Here is a 16,326-nt window from a genome sequence, read left to right as displayed (position 1 = left end):
AAATTTCATCACAGTCAAATGCCCCGAGCAATGAAAAGATCGAGATTCTAGCAACCACGGAACCTGTATCCTAAGATATTTATGATTTATGTAACTGTAACCCCTCTGTGCATCATCTTTAGAGTAACAATAAATGTATTTACCAAATTCAAATGTATTTATGGCCCGGGGGGGGATCCTGTTAGGGACTAAGAATGACAGATACATCAGGGGAGCTATGCTGGGGTCTTGTGAATTAGAAAGATGGTTATATTTTGTTGTGGGTTTCTAATGCTGTTTTTCTACGCAGGCAACTCAGGAGAGCTGCCTGGGAGGGAAGAAAGGAAGGAAAGGAGGGAGGAAGGGAAGGAGGGTGGGAAGAAGAGAAGTTGTGGGTTGGCTGTGTGTCTATTCAATTAATTAAAAAAGGAGGCAGAACATGAGTGGTGGGGGGAAGCCGTCTGGTCAAGTCCTCTGCCTCCCCTGCTCCTTTGTTCTCAATTACACTTTGAGAGCTGTGTGCCAGTGGTACCCAGGAAGCTGAGACGTCAGGAGTGAGTCTGAAAGCCAGGCTGGGCAGGAAAGTCCATGAGACTCTTATCTCTTATGAACCACAAAAAGCCAAAAGTGAAGCCGTGGCTCCAGTGGTAGAGCGCCAGCTTTGACCACAAAGAGGGCTCAGGAAAGGTGCCCAGATCCTGAGTTCAAATCCCAGGACCAATCAACCAACACACACACACACACACACACACACACACACACACACACACACACACACACACACCAGGCTCGGGCCTGATAATTGAACCACTTCATTGTTGGGGGGGGCAGGGTCTGGTTGAGAGGAACAGGCCACTGGGGGCGTGGCCTGGGAATACAGGCCTTGTCCCGCCCCCTTCCACCCTCTTGCTTCCTGTCCACCATGCGGTGAGCTGCTCTGCTTGGGTCTGCCCGTCCACCACGATGCTCTCATCACCACAGCCCAGAAACCATGCAGCCAGCCAGCCACGGACAGAGCTTTTGCTCCTGCAGGTGCTTCTTTTGCACAGCAACGGCACAAAACTGCCTTATTCCATCACCTTGTTACAGGGAGCAGACAAAATGACCACTTATCCAAACTACACGCTCAACAGTCTAGAAGCTTCCACGGGTCTCTCAAGAGCCCTGTCATGGAAAAGTCAGGCTTTGTTTTTGCCTTTTATAAACCAGGTCTCACTATGCATCCAGGCAGGAATGAAAACCCATGATCCTCCTAAATCTCCCTCCGCCTCCCGAGAGCTGGGATTACAGGCATGCACCACCATACTCAGCTAAAAAGGAAAAAAAATCAAGGTTTTTTAAGGCTACTTCCTGCCAGCAAAGTCAATCCAGCTCTTGCCAGCAAAAGTCAGCCTCCAGGGAGCCTAAATTGGCATAACCCCTTTGCAAAGCAATTTGGCAATATCCAGTAAAGCCTGGGGATGCATACAGCACACAACTCAGCAATTCTTCTCAGAGAAAATCGCTCACCAATTTAAAAAGAGAGAGAGAGAGAAGTGACAGCTTGATTCAGAATAGCCCAGGGAGCTGGAAACAACTCAACGACATAAACATACAGTGGCATTTGCCCATCACGGACTACTATACATCAATGAAAATGGACGGAGAACTCATCTTGTGGTCTAGATAACTCTTTTGCCAGTCATGGGGCTTGAACTCTGGGCCTGGGCGCTGTCTCTGACCTCTTCAGCTCAAGGCTACCACCCTAGCCCTGGAGCCACAGGGCCACTTCTGGTTTTCTAGTACTTAATTGGAGATAAGAGTCTCACTGACTTTAGTGCCCAGGCTGGCTTTGAACCGGGAGCCTCAGATTTCAGCCTCCTGAGTATCTAAGATTACAGGCGCGAGCCACCACACCTGGCCCAAATAACTCTTATATGCAAAAAGCAGCTGATGGAGGCACTGGCATGCAAAAATGGCAAGATTTCTTTATACAAAGACAGTGCCTCATTTCCCCAAATTCTGTAGGCCTGGATTCAACCAAGAATGACTGAAAATACTTGAGAAGAATGAAGTCAGTACATATCATGGGAAAGCATTGACTGGACACAGGGAGGGGACACAGGAAATGAAGGCTCCATTTGCACAGCAAATTTACTCAGCCCTTCTCATTCTCCCATCCCTCACTGCTCCAGTTGCTCTGGCCTGCAGCCTCAGGGCCTTTGCACTTGCTCTTTCCTGGGCCTGATACTGCTCCCAGCTATCCTCTCTGCTCACGCCCCATGGAGTCTTCATCTCCCTGCTCCTCCCATGCTCCATCTTGTCTCTGTTCTATTTTTCTCTCTGGCAGCCTTCGTTCCATAGAACACAGCTGAACTCACTCATTCATCCAGAATTCTTTCATTCATTCATTCATTCATTCAGTTGCTTTCCACCACTCTTACAGAGCAGGGAACTTTGTTTTCTTAATTGCTGAGGCTCCTGAGCCTAGAATAGGGCCTGGGATATAGTAGATGCTCAATAATAAAGCAATGAGGGAACAGACACATAGGGCAGTGGTCACTGGGGCCCCTCTGCTTCTCTGTCAGTGGCCAGTCACGTCTGTCATGCTTTCACGATAGCCAAGCTCTATTGAGATTCCTAGCAACACAAGAGAAAATTTCCCAGGATCCCAGCAACATCCCAAGAGAGGTTTTTGAGGTCCCTCAGAAATCAACAAAGGAAATGAGCACCGGTGTCTCATGCCTGTAATCCCTAGCTACGCAGGAGGCTGAGATCTGCGGGCTGTGGTTCAAGGACAGCCCAGGCAGGAAAGATTGTGAGACTCTGGTTTCCAATGAGCCACCAGGAAATCGGATGTGGCATTATGGCTCCACGTGGTAGAGCGTTAGCCTTGAGTGAAAAAAGTCTCAGGGACAGCACACAGGCCTTGAGTTCAAGTCCCACAACGGACAAAAAACATCAGTGAGTATCCAAAGTCCTGAGAGTGGGCCAGAGTCCTCAGGAGAGACTGCTAGGCCTGGACAGACAGCCAGTGTGACATAGATCATGGCCTAAGGTCTGCCCTGGCAAAAAGTGAGTCTCTATATGGAAGTCTGGGGGCAGAGGTGCGGGGTGCGGTGGAGGGAGGATATGTGTGGCTCCACTGGGAAAGCATCTACTTAGCTAGCACAGGCCCTGAGATCAAACGCCAGCACTGACTTTTTTTTTTTGCCAGTCCTGGGCCTGAGCTCAGGGCCTGAGCACTGTCCTTGGACTTTCTCAAGGCTAGAGCTCTACCACTTGAGCCTCAGCACCACTTCCGGCTTTTTTCTATGTATGTGGTACCGAGGAATCGAACCCGGGTCTTCATGCATGCTAGGCAAGCACTCTACCACTAGGCCAAACTCCCGGCCCCCAGCACTGACTTTTAAAGGAGGAGCAGGTTGAAGGTGAAGACCTGAATCGTGAGAACCCAGCCAAACGATCTGAAGCAGCAACGGGGCCTGAGGAGAAACCCTGGGGGAAAATGTCCACCAGAGAGGGGCAGAGGGGGACAGAGAAGAAGCCAACCAGCAATCAGCACCAAGTGCTCACGTACACATTGGGGTGTCACAAAGGTCTCGGCAGTCACTGGCATTTCTCTGCTTCCTTGCACTGCCATGTGATTGAATTCTAGCCACTGTTCAGGGCCGTGTAAATGTGCTACCACAAACCACGCCCACCCTGACCACACCCACCATGTAGCCACGCCCACCACGTAGCCACGCCCATCACGTAGCCACGCCCGGCAGATTGGCCCAAACCCTGCTTAGTACCACCCACCAGCATTTAGCCACACCCAGCAGGTTGGCCCCACCCCACTTAGCCACACCCCTGCCTAGCCACACCCACCACGCCCTCCAATTAGCCACGCCCAGTAAGTTGGCCCCACCCCCACTTAGCCACACCCACCAGCACTCAGCCCCGCTCCCAGCCCTGTCCAATGCAATGTGAAGAGGTAACAAGACGAATTCACACCCACAACCCACAGAATTTTCTATTTCCTTCTCTCCCCACGCTTCACCTCGGACCCGAGCGGAGTTCCTGAAGCTGTACCCGAGCTGAGGGTAAAGGTCCGTCAATCACTGCAGGAGGAAAGACTGCCAGTGAGGGACAAATGTTTGGACTTTCCGTGTGCAACCAGTAGACTCCGGAGTGTGTAAGTCGTTTGCTCTCTGGGGTTCTTTAGTGATAGCAGGAAGAATTCACACAAGGTCTCCGGTTCACTCTTCAACTCACTGACTTCAAAGCATCTTTGTTTTTGGGGGATCAGTCACCAGGACTGAACCCGCAGGGTCTGGGCAGCTGTCTCTGAGCTTTTCCACCCGAGATAGCACTCTACCATTTTGAGCCACAAAGCCATTTCTGGTTTTCTGGTCGTTAACTGGGGATAAGAACCTCATGGACTTTCCTGCCCAGGCTGGCTTTGAACCACAATCCTCAGATCTCACTTTCCTGAGTTCCTCATCTACATTAGTCTTTTTCCATAGTCACAACCCCAATCTCTCACCCCCAGCCCTTCCCCACACACAAACCTTTACTTGAAATGAAGAGGAAACAAACCAACACACATGTCCAAGCAAAAGAACAAGAGACCTGAGCAAGAAGCAGAGGATTTGAATTGAGACACAGAATCTTAGGTTCAAACCGCAGCTGGGTAATCTCAGGAAACTCTCTCTCTCTCTTTCTCTCTCTCAGCTCTATTGGCGTTCAGATGAGAATATGCTAGGAGAATATGCGATTTCCAAATCCACTGGGTTGGGAGAATTAAATAAAACCCTATGCGCCAAGCACTCTGGGAGCAGTTGAGTCTAATAAGCAATTATTTCAATTACGACCGCAAGCCGGGGCAGGGCTATGGGAGGCGATGACGGGAAGGAGCCAGAGGCACAGGGCAGATGAGCACAGGGCGGCCTTGGCCTTCCTGAGTCCAGCCTGGGCCACAGCAAGCGGCCTATCTCCAAGCCGTGGCCAGTGGTAGGCGAAAAGGAGAGAAGAGAGGCCTCACCCTGTTAGCACCACGACGAAGTCCATCACGTTCCAGCCGTTCCTCAGGTACGAGCCTTTGTGGAAGGCGAAGCCCAGGGCGATGATCTTAATCCCAGCCTCGAAACAAAAAATCCCAATGAAATACGGTTCTGTGTCATCCTGGAAAGAGAAATGGAAGGGCAAAGTGAGTCAGTGGCCTGGGCTGGCAGCAGGCCAGGGACCCAGCTGGAGGTGGGCACACCCCCTCCCCATTTTCCAGGAGGGTCTAGAAGCTTCTAGAAAAACAGCCTCTTGCATTCAGATGGGCCAGTCTTCCCCCTATCTCTCAGCCAGCCATTTAAGTGTGGTAAACCTCAACAATGCAATCCTGCAGCCATGCCTAGGGGCGTGGCTCCGCGGCTGGGGGCGTGGCCACACAGTTGGGGGCGTGGCTCCGCAGTTGGGGGCGTGGCTTCGCAGTTAGGGGCGTGGCTCCACAGTTATGGGCGTGGCTCCGCAGTTAGGGGCGTGGCTCCGCGGTTAGGGGCGTGGCTCCGCGGTTAGGGGCGTGGCTCGGCTTTAGAACAGGTGGCGCAGTGGTGGGGGCGTGGCTTTAAGGCAGGAGGCCTCGAGTTCAAGCCATCAAGCTTGTCATCCCAGCTCCTCAGGAGGCTGGGGTCTGAGGACCCCAGGTCCAAGCCACACCAGGCGGGAAAAGTCCATGAGACTCTCATTTCCAATGCACCACCAAAAAGCCAGAAATGGCGCGGTGTCTCAAAGCGCTAGCTAGCACTGAGCACGAAAGCTCAGGAACAGCGCCAAGGCCTTGAGTTCAAGCCCCATGCCCTACAAAACCCACAGAGAAAACCAAATCCGAATATGAGGTCGAAAAATGGCATTTCCTTATTGGACGCGGAGGTCACCGGCATCATGCTGAAGACACGGCACTCGCGGGCCATGTGCAGAAGCCAGCTGGCCGCGGGGCTGGTGGGGGGGTCTTGGGGGGCCGGGGACTCAGGACGGGGTGGGGGGGGCCTCCACCGGGTGAGGGCCACTCACCAGTCTCTCCGACATGGGTGTCTTGTCATCGTCCGGTAGGTGCTGCTCCAAAGCCAGGACAATGCAGTTGGCTATGATGGTGGCTAAAATCATATATTCAAAGGGAGTGTCTGGAATTAAGGAAAAGCTTCCCGGCTGCCTTCCAGGATGGGGACGGGGTGCTGGGAAGCGAGCTTGTTCCCATGGGTTTAGACCACAGCGTCACCCACACCTCCCTCCTCCCTGACCCCCTCTTACACACACACACACACACACACACACACACACACACGGAATATTACTCAGCTGTGAAAAAGCAAAGGCCTCGGATAGAGTGGAACGGGGAGGAGCTTTGGAAGAGTAAAAGAAGCTGGACACGAAAGCCACGGGGGGTGGGGGGTGTCGGATTCCATGTAGATGGAGTAAGAAGAACCCTGAAGACAGAACCATGGAGGCAGAGAGGAGGGGGAAGGCTGGAGTGATGGATGGGAGGGAGAGGGGAGGGGAGAGGAAGGCAGAGCCACTGCAGAGGCTTGAGAGCTACACGTGCACGCTAACACACAAGGGCTGGGCTAAGAGCCACAGTGCTAGACACTTTATTTATGTAGTTTTTAGTGCTCTCTGTAGTTCAGCGCCCAGGCCCTGAGTTCAAGCCCCATGACCAACAGAGAGGAAAGAAAGGGGCTCTGTGTGTGTGCCTGCATGTGCACGTGTGTACATGTGTGTGTGCACCCCTCCCTCTCCCCCACCCCTGCTTTCCTCCCTCTTTCGCTTCTGTCTGTGCGCCTCTCCCTGTCTCTCTTCCGGTCTCCCTTTCCGTCTCTGTTTCTGGTTCCCTCTGTCTGTCGGTCTGTCTGTCATCTGTCTCTTTCACTAGGGTTAGGTCTGGTGATTTGTCCTAGTTTATTGGTCTTTGGACAAAATGCAACTGGAGCCCCTCCTGCCTCGGCCTCGGCGGGCTGGATTATAGGCACACACTGGCCCGCGCACTGGGGCGGGCGTCCCTTTCCAGGCTGGAAGAGGGAGCAGGAAGCACAACCCCAGATTCCAGAATAAAACCAGACCTGAGCAGGAATCAGAATCACCTCTGGGTGGAAGGCAAGACACCGACCCATCGTTATCCTGCCTTGGGCCTGTGCCTCTAGCTGGAAGCTGCTGACAAGGCGTCTCCCTCCCCCCCTCCCCTCTCTCTGAAAAGCAAAGCAATCCTCAGGGCAATTTGGGGACAGCAGCAACAACAAAAGCAGCACTGCCGTGATTGTCTGCCATTGGCTTCCTGACAGAGAACAAAGCCGCCCTGCTTACAAATACTGCCCTCAGCCTCATTCTGCAGCCCAGGAAATAAGACACAATATTTGTACACAGAAGCAGCCCGGAGCCCTTGGCCCTGTCTTCTCGCAATGCTACTTTGCTTCCTCCTCCCTCCCACCCTCCCATAGCCAGCTCAGGCCCCTTCTGATGCCTACATCCAGCTGCCATCTCCCTGCAGGCCCTTGGCCTCCTGCCCTCAAAGTGGCTGCCATGTTACTTCCGTTGCATCAACTCTCACTGAAAGGTTCCAGGAAGCATCCTCTAGGGCTGGCTGTGTACATTTAGGAGCTGCATTAGCACACTTTCAATGGATTGGTGTTGCTGCGATTTCACACCGCCCCCCCCCACCAAATCTCCAGGTAGAGCAAAAAGTTCTTACTATTGGGCCACACGACAGAACCCCCCCATCTTTCCTTAGGCTATGTCTCGTTTTTCCTTGTCCCACACACACTCACAGACCCTCAGAATGTGCCCAGCCTGTGGGAACAGTAGAGATGTGCAGTCTACACTCTTCAAGTCAAGCCAAGCACAGGAGAGATGAGAAGGAGCAGACCCACAGCTGCTTTCCCATCCATTCACCCCTGACTCATTGCTCACGCTCTGGAGCTGACGTGCGCGCACACACACAAAATCAACTCAGAAGCTTGGGCCTGGTGGGTCAGGCCTGGAATCCCAGCTACTGAGGAGAGCCGGGCGCAGTCGCTGGGAAGAGCCGCGCCATCCATGTGAGGACTGGTCAGAGCCCAGGTCACTGAGACTCTGAATTACCCAGAAAAAAGATGGGGCTCTTTTGTCTCCCACAGTCTGACCCCACAAAGAGAATTCAATTATCTTTGGCTACTATCTTTTTTGGGGGGATTCAGATTTAGGCAAGAGGAAGGGGGAGCAGAGAAGAACCCCCAAATCTTGATTAAAGTTGAGCAATGTTGAGTTGAAGAAAAAGAAAAAAGCAAGTAAGAAATTCCCCAGCTCACTCAGGGGAAGAAAAATCAAAAATGCAGTGTCCCCACTGCCACCCCTCCTGCTCCCTTCCAACCACACATCCAAACCACACCAGGCCCTTTCCTGCCCCAGGACCTTGGCACATGCCATTCACATTCCTGGAGGATTTTTTGTTTGTTTGTTTTGCACCAACACTGATATTGTCTCTCTGGGTTCCTCTCCTTCAGTTCTAAAGTCAGGGCAGGGAGAGGCCGGGGGTACTGGAGATGACCCAGATCACCACCCCCCTCCCTGCAGAAGTCAAAGGTCACGCTGGGTAGTGTCTGAAGGGGAGGCAAGGACTTCTTTCACCCAACCCCCAGGCCCAGACTCCGGATTTAGAAAGCCGCTCCTGACTTCCAGCTGCGGCAGGCAAGCCAGCGCTTCTGCGAGCTGAGCTCAGCCTCTGCTCCTGATTGGGTTTGGAGAAAAAAACACCGATGTCAGCGGGACCCCAGAATCATCAACCCTCCCCCAACCCCAACAGCAGAGGGGTGGGGCAGGCAGGTGGGGGGAGGAGGGAGGGAAGAGCAGAGCCCTGCAGGAAGGAGGGAAAACTGTCTCTGCAAGACAGGAGCCCATGGATGCCTCACTACACACACACACACACACACACACACACACACACACACACACACACATACAGCCAGATTCACCCCAGCAGGCCACAGAAACCCCTAGACATGACAGCCATCCATCCCGCCCCTCAGTACAAGCACTGGGGTAAGCCAAGGGCCCTTTGCAGCAACAAATCCAGTGAGGAGGCTCTGGCGAAAGCTCATGCCTGCAGTCCCAGTTACTCCGGAGGCAGACAGCATGAGGATCATGACTGGAGGCCAGCCCAAGCCAAAAAAATAAGTGAGTCCATCTCAAGCCAAAGGCAGATACAGACAGGGAAGAGGCTGGGTGCCTCTGCCCCATTCCCCACTCTTGGCCCAAAGGGAACTTATCTAAGAGCAAAAAGGACTAGAAGCGTGGCTCAAATGGTAGAGCACCTGCCTAGCAAATACGTGATGGCCCCGCATTCCAACCCCGGTGCCCTCAAAAAGAAAAGGGAAAGTGGAGATGCTTTTGTGTTCGAGAATTAGAAATGCTCACGCCTGTCATCCCAGCTACTCAGGAGGCTGAGATCTGAGGATCAAGGTTCAAAGCCAGCCCGGGCAGGAAAGTCCATGAGACTCTGATCTCCAGTGAACCACCAAAAAAAGCTGGAGGCTCCAGTGGTAAGAGGGAAAATCCTCGAGCCAATAAAGGCTCAGGACAGCGCCCAGGCCCTGAACTCAACAAAACTTAATCAATTCATTAATGAGAAGTGAGGCACAGTGGCACGCGCCCATAATCCTGGCACTCTGGGGGCCAAGGCAGGAGAATGGCAAGTTCCAGGCCAAGGCAGATTATATAATGAGCCGTTACATAAACAAAACAAGTAAAAGAAAGAGCGTCGGCGGCCTTCCGGCCTTCGCGATGGAGATCGGACCGCAGAGATGACCCCTGGACCAGCTGCAGGCGCTTCATTAATTTGCAAGATGCTGGGATGCCACCCAGGGCCTGCAGCAGGCTCCAGGAAGGAACCTACCGGAAGCCACGCCCCCGCGGGGCCACGCCCACCCGGACGGCGCCACGCCCTCCCGGCGGGCCCCACCACGCCCTGGCCCCGCCCCACCGCGCGAAGCCACGCCCATCGCTGGCCCCGCCCCCTGCAACCGCAGTCCTTCCGCTCCACCCACCCGGTCTCCATCTGTCCCGCCAGCCGGAGACTCCAGCCCGGACCAGACCCCGGCCAGAGCCCGGCGGGCGTTCAGCACCATGGCCAGCGACACCGGACACAGCCCCGCCTCCTGGCCACTCAGGCAGGAGGGGTCCCCTCGGAGACCACGGCCGGAAAACCTAACTCCCAACACCGGATAGGTTGGGTGGTGTTTTTTTCTTTCTTCTTTAATTTGCCAGTCCTGGGGCTTGAACTCTGGGCCTGGGCGCTGACTCAAGGCTGGCGCTCTACCGCCTAAGCCACAGCACCACTTCCAGTTTTCTGGTGGATCCCTGGAGGTCCGAATCTCAGGGACTTTCCTGCCCCGGCTGGCGGTAAACCGCGATCCTCAGATCTCAGCCTCCTGAGTGGCTGGGCGCCAGGCACCGGGCCAGGTCCTTTCTTAACGCCATCGAAGGAAGTCCGAGGCCTGGGCCCTGGATCCGTTCACCTGCCTGGAAAATTAGACCTAGCGTGGTGGAGGAAATGAGAAGCCGGGGGCGAGGGGGCGCATGCGCATGTAGTGGTGGTGGGTGGGGCGGAGCGCAGGGAGCTTGGCACGCATGCGCGCTGCCGGGAGCCACGGCCCACCCACTCCTTCACGAGGCGCTGGGGTTTGAACCCAGGGACCGTGCGTGACCCTCCGATCGCCGCTTTCCTGAGCAGCTGGGATGGCAGGCCTAGTGTTACTTACAGAGATGCCGGGACTACGAAGCTTTCAAACCCTCACCTCCCGGGGTTCAAGCCCTGAGCCACCCAAGCTCCCTGTGTCACCACTGGAAGGATCACAGCCGTCCTGATTTCTCCAGAGGGAGAAACTGAGGCCCCGGAAAGGGGAGGTCAGAAATGAGGCGGGGGCGGTGGGAGGAGAGAGCGGATGGAAGCTGGAACCCCCGGGAGCTGAGCGGGGCGGGGGTGGCCAGGCCCCTGCCGGGGTGTGCGGAGGCTGCGCCTGCGGCCCCCGGGTCACCCCAGCCTGGGAGGGGCGTGGCGGGCCGCGGGGGTGGGCGTGGCGGGCCGCCGGGGTGGGCGTGACTGGCCGCCGGGGTGGGCGTGGCCGGCCGCCGGGTGTGGGCGTGGCCGGCCGCCGGGTGTGGGCGTGGTCGCAGCTCCCGGGGCGTGGCTGGAGGCGTGGCCAGGCCGGAGGGAGACACAGAGCTGCTGCCAGCCCTGTCACCCGCATGTCTGGCCGAGCCGGGAGTGGGCGAGGCTGGGCGGGCAGCTAGCATTGTCGGAGGCGCTGAGGGGCGCTGGACATGGGCTCCGGTCCAACACAGCTGGGTCGCATCCGGAGGACGCCATTGTTCACACGCCCCTCCAAGTCAGCGCCGCACCTGGGTCCGCCTGCCATGCCAGGCTCTGAAGACAAGTGGGCGCAGGTGAGGGGCGGGCGCGGGGAAGGGCGCTGCAGCCCGTGACGGCTGGCTTCCTCTGCTGCCCCCCACCCCCGCTCCCCGCAGGGCAGAGCTGCGGACGCCAACAAGCTCAAGGTGCCACGGGATTCAGCCCCTCTGGGGACCTGAGCTCCAAACCCAGCCCGGCTGCTCAGGAGGCTGCAGGCCAGCCCAGGCCGGCAGGAGGTCTGGGGGACCCTCACCTCCCATCAGCCGCCATCAGCCACACGGGGGGGAGCTGTGACTCAAGTGCCAGAGCCCCAGCTCTGAGCAAGAAAAGCTCAAGGACAGCCCTCCATCTCTGAGTTCAAGTCCCAGTACCAGAACAACAACGAAGAAATAAAAGTTAAAAAGTCATGCCAGCTGGTGAGGTGGTTTCTATCCATGGGGTCGGGCTGGGGGCATGGCACTCGACGGGAGACCCCAAACTCCAGTATTAGAGCCGCGTCGTTACATTCCACCATCAATGATCACGAGTTCGGAATTCTGATTATTCATAAGTCACTGTCAAGAATTGGTAATGACTGCATTTAGACAGGGCACACGGTGAGAACTCCACACACAACTCTCAAATTAGAGAAGTTACTCTTTGTCCCTGTTCTTGAAAAGGCTTAGAATAATTGTTATTCATTGCACATTAGTGTGTGTGTGTGTGTGTGTGTGTGTGTGTGTGTGTGTGTGCTGGTCCTGGGGCTTGCACTCTGGATCTACACAGTCTTTGAGTTTTTCTGCCTGTGCTGGCTCTCTACCTCATAAGACACAGCTCCACTTACGGCTTTTTTTCCCCCTTCACTACTTAACTGGAGTCTCATCCACTTTTCCAGCTCAGGCTGGCTTTGAACCTCAATCCTCAAGATCTCAGCCTCCTGAGTAGCTAGGATGACAGGCGTGAGCCACCGCCCCCAGCTAAGAGAGAAGTTTTGAGTGGCTGGGGATGGGGGGGGTCAACAAATGTTTTCAAATAAAATCTAGGAGTAACCTAACAAGCCTAATATTCTCTGTAAGAGAGCTTCAGCTTGGGTGCCGATGGCTCATACCTGCCGTCCCAGAATCCCAGTTCAAAGCCAGCCACCCTCCTCCCCACCCCACCCCCAAAAAACACAGTTTGACATAGAATAAATTCCCTCTCCTATTCTAATACCGCTGCTATAAGTGGCTACTGGCTCATGGCTGCTACTGCAACCCCCAGTGGTCACCACTGAACCATTCCAGACCCCCGGGGTCAGAGCCGGCCAGTGACCATCTGTGACATGTCCACCCCAGCCAGCCTCTTTGGCAAGAACACAAACTGGCTTTCCTCACCCAACGCCTGAAAAGGAACAGAGGCCGGCGGGGGTTGGTGGGGGTGGGGGAGGGCAGGGAACTATGTCTCCAAGAGGGAAGAAGGATTTCATTCCATTTCCAGAGCAAAACCAGCCCCTTCCCTGAACAACTGCCATCATTCATTTCTACCTGCTTTGCTGGTTTCTTCAACAGTGCAAGCAGTGAGCTGACTGCCAACCTATGGATGTTGCATGGCTATGGCTCTAGCGCCTTTGGGATGGACCTGAAACTTCTGCTAGCTGCCACAGGGCCTTTGCACAGGCTATTCCCATGAGCCACAACAGCATACTCACCCTGGCTACAGCTGAATGCCACAAAGGGTGGAATTTATCACCATTTTCTAGAGGAAAATCTCTACTATCCATCTTTCTATCCATCAGTCTGTCCATCCGCCTCCCCATCTATGTATGAATGTGTTGTTCATCTAATCATCTATCTACCTAGCTACCAATCACTGATTGCCTAATATCTACTGAAGTTCTTCAATTCACTCCTCAGAGAACCATCTGGACCTCTGTGCAGGGCTTGTGGCCTTTCTAACTATACATCCAGTCCCACTGGTAATCTATCTGGCATCAACGCCAGACTGCAATCTTCATAAAGACAGTGAGTCCATGGGTTAAGTCTTCACTACAATGCAGGCCCTGCTCATTTAAAATCCATGGGTCAAGTCCAGCACCGGCGGCTCACAACTGCAACACCAGGTACTCAGAAGGCTGAGGACTGAGGGTTCAAAGCCAGCCAGCGTGGAAAAGTTCATGGGACTCTCTTTTCTCCAAGGAACCAGCAAAAACCAGGCTGAAGACATGGCTCAAGTGGTAAGAGTCCAAGTTTAAACAATAGCACTGGGGCCAAAAAAAATAAAAACATCTTTCCTTTTAGAAATAATATAGACGATAGCTATGTTGTTAGAGCAGAAATGATTTTTCTTTCTGGCCCTGGGGCTTGAACTCAGAACCTGGGTGTTATCCTTGAGCCTTTCTGTGCTCAAGGCCAGTGCTCCAGCTCTTGAGCCAGTGTCACTTCCAGCTTTGTCTGAGTAATTCACTGGAGATCAGAGTATCACGGACTTGCCTGCCCTGGCTGGCTTTGAACCACAGTCCTCAGATCCACCCCACGTTGAGCATGCTCAGAACTTCACACCCAGCAATCTCACACAGAGGAGGCCCAAAGCCAGCAGCAGCCAGCAGCCAGGGTCACACGGAGAGGCGTCAAGGCTCTCAGAGGCAACGGGGCCGCGGGTTAACACGAGGCAACCCCACAGGGGATTTCAGCCCACACAAGTGGGCACCCGGCTCTCCTTCCCCTCCTCTCCTTGGCCTTTATTGTGGCTGTCTGTCTACACTGTGTCTCAGTGTCTGTCTGTCTGACTCTATTTCTCTCTGTCACTCACACGATCAGATAAACACACACAGGAAAAAAAGCCAACAGAGCCCAAGGAGCCATAGATAAAGGTTTAAAAAAAATATATGTATATATATATATATATTTATAAACCCAGACAGAAAACAAAAGACAACAGACACAGGAAATGAAGACGGGTGTTGGGTGGCAGAAGGAAAAGACACGGAAATGAGAAACGGGAGACAGGGAGGGAAAAAAAAAGCAAACAACTGAAGACAAGATGGGCAAGGATAAGGCAAGGGGTGGGGAGCTGCAGGCTACAACAACACACACACACGCACACGCACACACACACACAGGGCCAGGAGTTTGGCCTAGTGGTAGAGTGCTTGCCTAGCATGCATGAAGACCCGGGTTCGATTCCTCAGTACTACAGACATAGAAAAAAAAAGCCAGAAGTGGTGCTGAGGCTCAAGTGGTAGAGCTCTAGACTTGAGAAAGTCCACGGACAGTGCTCAGGCCCTGAGCTGAAGCCCAGGACTGGAAAACACACACACACACACACACACACACACACACGCACACACACACGCACACACACACACGCACACGCACGCACACACACACACGCACGCACACGCACACACGCACGCACACGCACACACGCACGCACACACACACGCACACACGCACGCACGCGCACACACACACGCACGCACACACACACACGCACGCACACACACACACGCACGCACGCACACACACACGCACACACGCACGCACGCACGCACGCTGCCCTTGACCGCACAGCGTCCTGCCTTTACCTCGCCACTGCTGGGATTACAGGCATGGCTGCCAGGCGGGGCCACCACCGCTGTTCTCCCCCCTTCCCCGCCCCTCCCTCCCCCCTCGACATGTTTGGGGTTTTTTTTGTTTTAATCTAGTGATCAGCTCCACGTTTGAGAGGAGGAGGGATGGGGGAGGGACGGGGGGGGGCAGGGGAGGGACGGGGGGGACAGGGGAGGGACGGGGGAGGGACGGGGGGGCAGGGGAGGGACGGGGGAGGGACGGGGGGCGGGGGAGGGACGGGGGAGGGACGGGGGGCGGGGGAGGGACGAGGGGGGCCACCCACCGCGGCCGCGCGGCCTCCTTGCCTGGCCTCCTGCCCAGCTCGCGTGGCCAGGCTGTGCGGGGCGCGCAGGGCGCGGGCCGCCCGCCGCTCTCGCCCCTCATTAGCTCCACTATCAAAGCGTCCCAGCACCGCCACTTGTAGGGCTCATGTATTAAATATTTACCGGGGAGGAACCCAGCTGAGATGAAGCCTCTGCTCTGTGGCAGCACCAGGGGCGCAGGACATGATGCCTGCGGCTCGGATGAGCCCAGCAGACAGCGCGGACGCCCGGGGGCCGGGTGGGGCCGGGTGGGGCCGGGGCCGCCGGGTCAGGGGGGCAGCCGGGGACCTCAGGGGCACCAAGGCACCAGAAAGGCAGGGGCGCCCGGGGGCCGTGTGCCAGGGCGCGCGTCTCCAGGCCTCCCCAGCCACACAGGGCGGGGGGCAATGGCTGGTGATCTGGGGACCCCTCAGGGGTTGGAACTAAATGGTTGGGTAGTGACTGCGCCAAACATCCCCAACCTGAGTGTGGGAAGGAACCAAGAAGTTGGGCTGGGGCGTGGCTAGGAGCCCGTGGGCGTGGCCAAGCGGAGGTGGGCGTGGCCGGCAGGGCGAATGTAGCTGGGTAGAAGGCATGGCTTAGTAATGGGGCGAAAGGTGGGTCGCGGTGGGCGGGGCTACGCGGTGATGGGCGTGGCCGGCAGGGGCGGGTGTAGCGGGGGGGGGGGTAGAAGGCGTGGCTCAGTAATGGGGCGGAAGGTTGGTCGCGGTGGGCGGGGCCTGGCGGTGGGCGGGGCTACGCGGTGATGGGCGTGGCTGGGGAGAGCACTTGGCTCTTATTTCAGAGGCCGCGGGTTCCAACCTCAGCAACACCCACAAACCAGGGAAACGGAACAACGGGATGCTGCCTGCATTTCGCCTCAACTTTTTTTTTTTTCCTTCTTTTCCTTCTGCCTTATTTTTATTGGCGCTGCATGGCTGGACTTGCGCAGGGCCGCGTGGATGATAAGCAAGCACTCAATTTCACCCCCCCACCCCCGAGTTGTACCTCCAGCCTTCCCTATTTTGTGTTGTTTTGTTTTTTAATGGGGAAAATACAAAGCTCACACCAAAACTCCTTTTCTACTGGA

At 55.4% G+C, this 16,326-nt stretch overlaps 1 protein-coding gene and 1 long non-coding RNA gene across 2 annotated transcripts in view; one reads left to right on the top strand and one right to left on the bottom strand.

The window, feature by feature from the left end:
• Cacna1a (calcium voltage-gated channel subunit alpha1 A) overlaps positions 1 to 16,326 on the bottom strand; it is a 123,890-nt gene that overhangs the window by 93,869 nt on the left and 13,695 nt on the right. Inside the window, exons 3-4 of the mRNA XM_090336121.1 lie at positions 6,007 to 6,113; positions 4,988 to 5,127 (exon numbers count right to left, since the gene is read on the bottom strand). Coding sequence (XP_090192247.1) covers positions 4,988 to 5,127; positions 6,007 to 6,113 — 247 coding nt within the window. The remainder of the gene's footprint in view (positions 1 to 4,987; positions 5,128 to 6,006; positions 6,114 to 16,326) is intronic.
• LOC150067922 (uncharacterized) lies at positions 10,019 to 11,751 on the top strand. Its single transcript, XR_016534624.1, has 2 exons — positions 10,019 to 10,185; positions 11,485 to 11,751. It is a non-coding gene; the product is annotated as an uncharacterized LOC150067922 (long non-coding RNA).

The sequence above is a fragment of the Megascapheus bottae genome, chromosome 1, assembly GCF_031878675.1.
Source record: "Megascapheus bottae isolate mThoBot1 chromosome 1, mThoBot2.hap1, whole genome shotgun sequence".
Lineage (NCBI taxonomy): Eukaryota > Metazoa > Chordata > Mammalia > Rodentia > Geomyidae > Megascapheus > Megascapheus bottae.
This window is presented reverse-complemented; position numbering and strand designations above follow the sequence as displayed.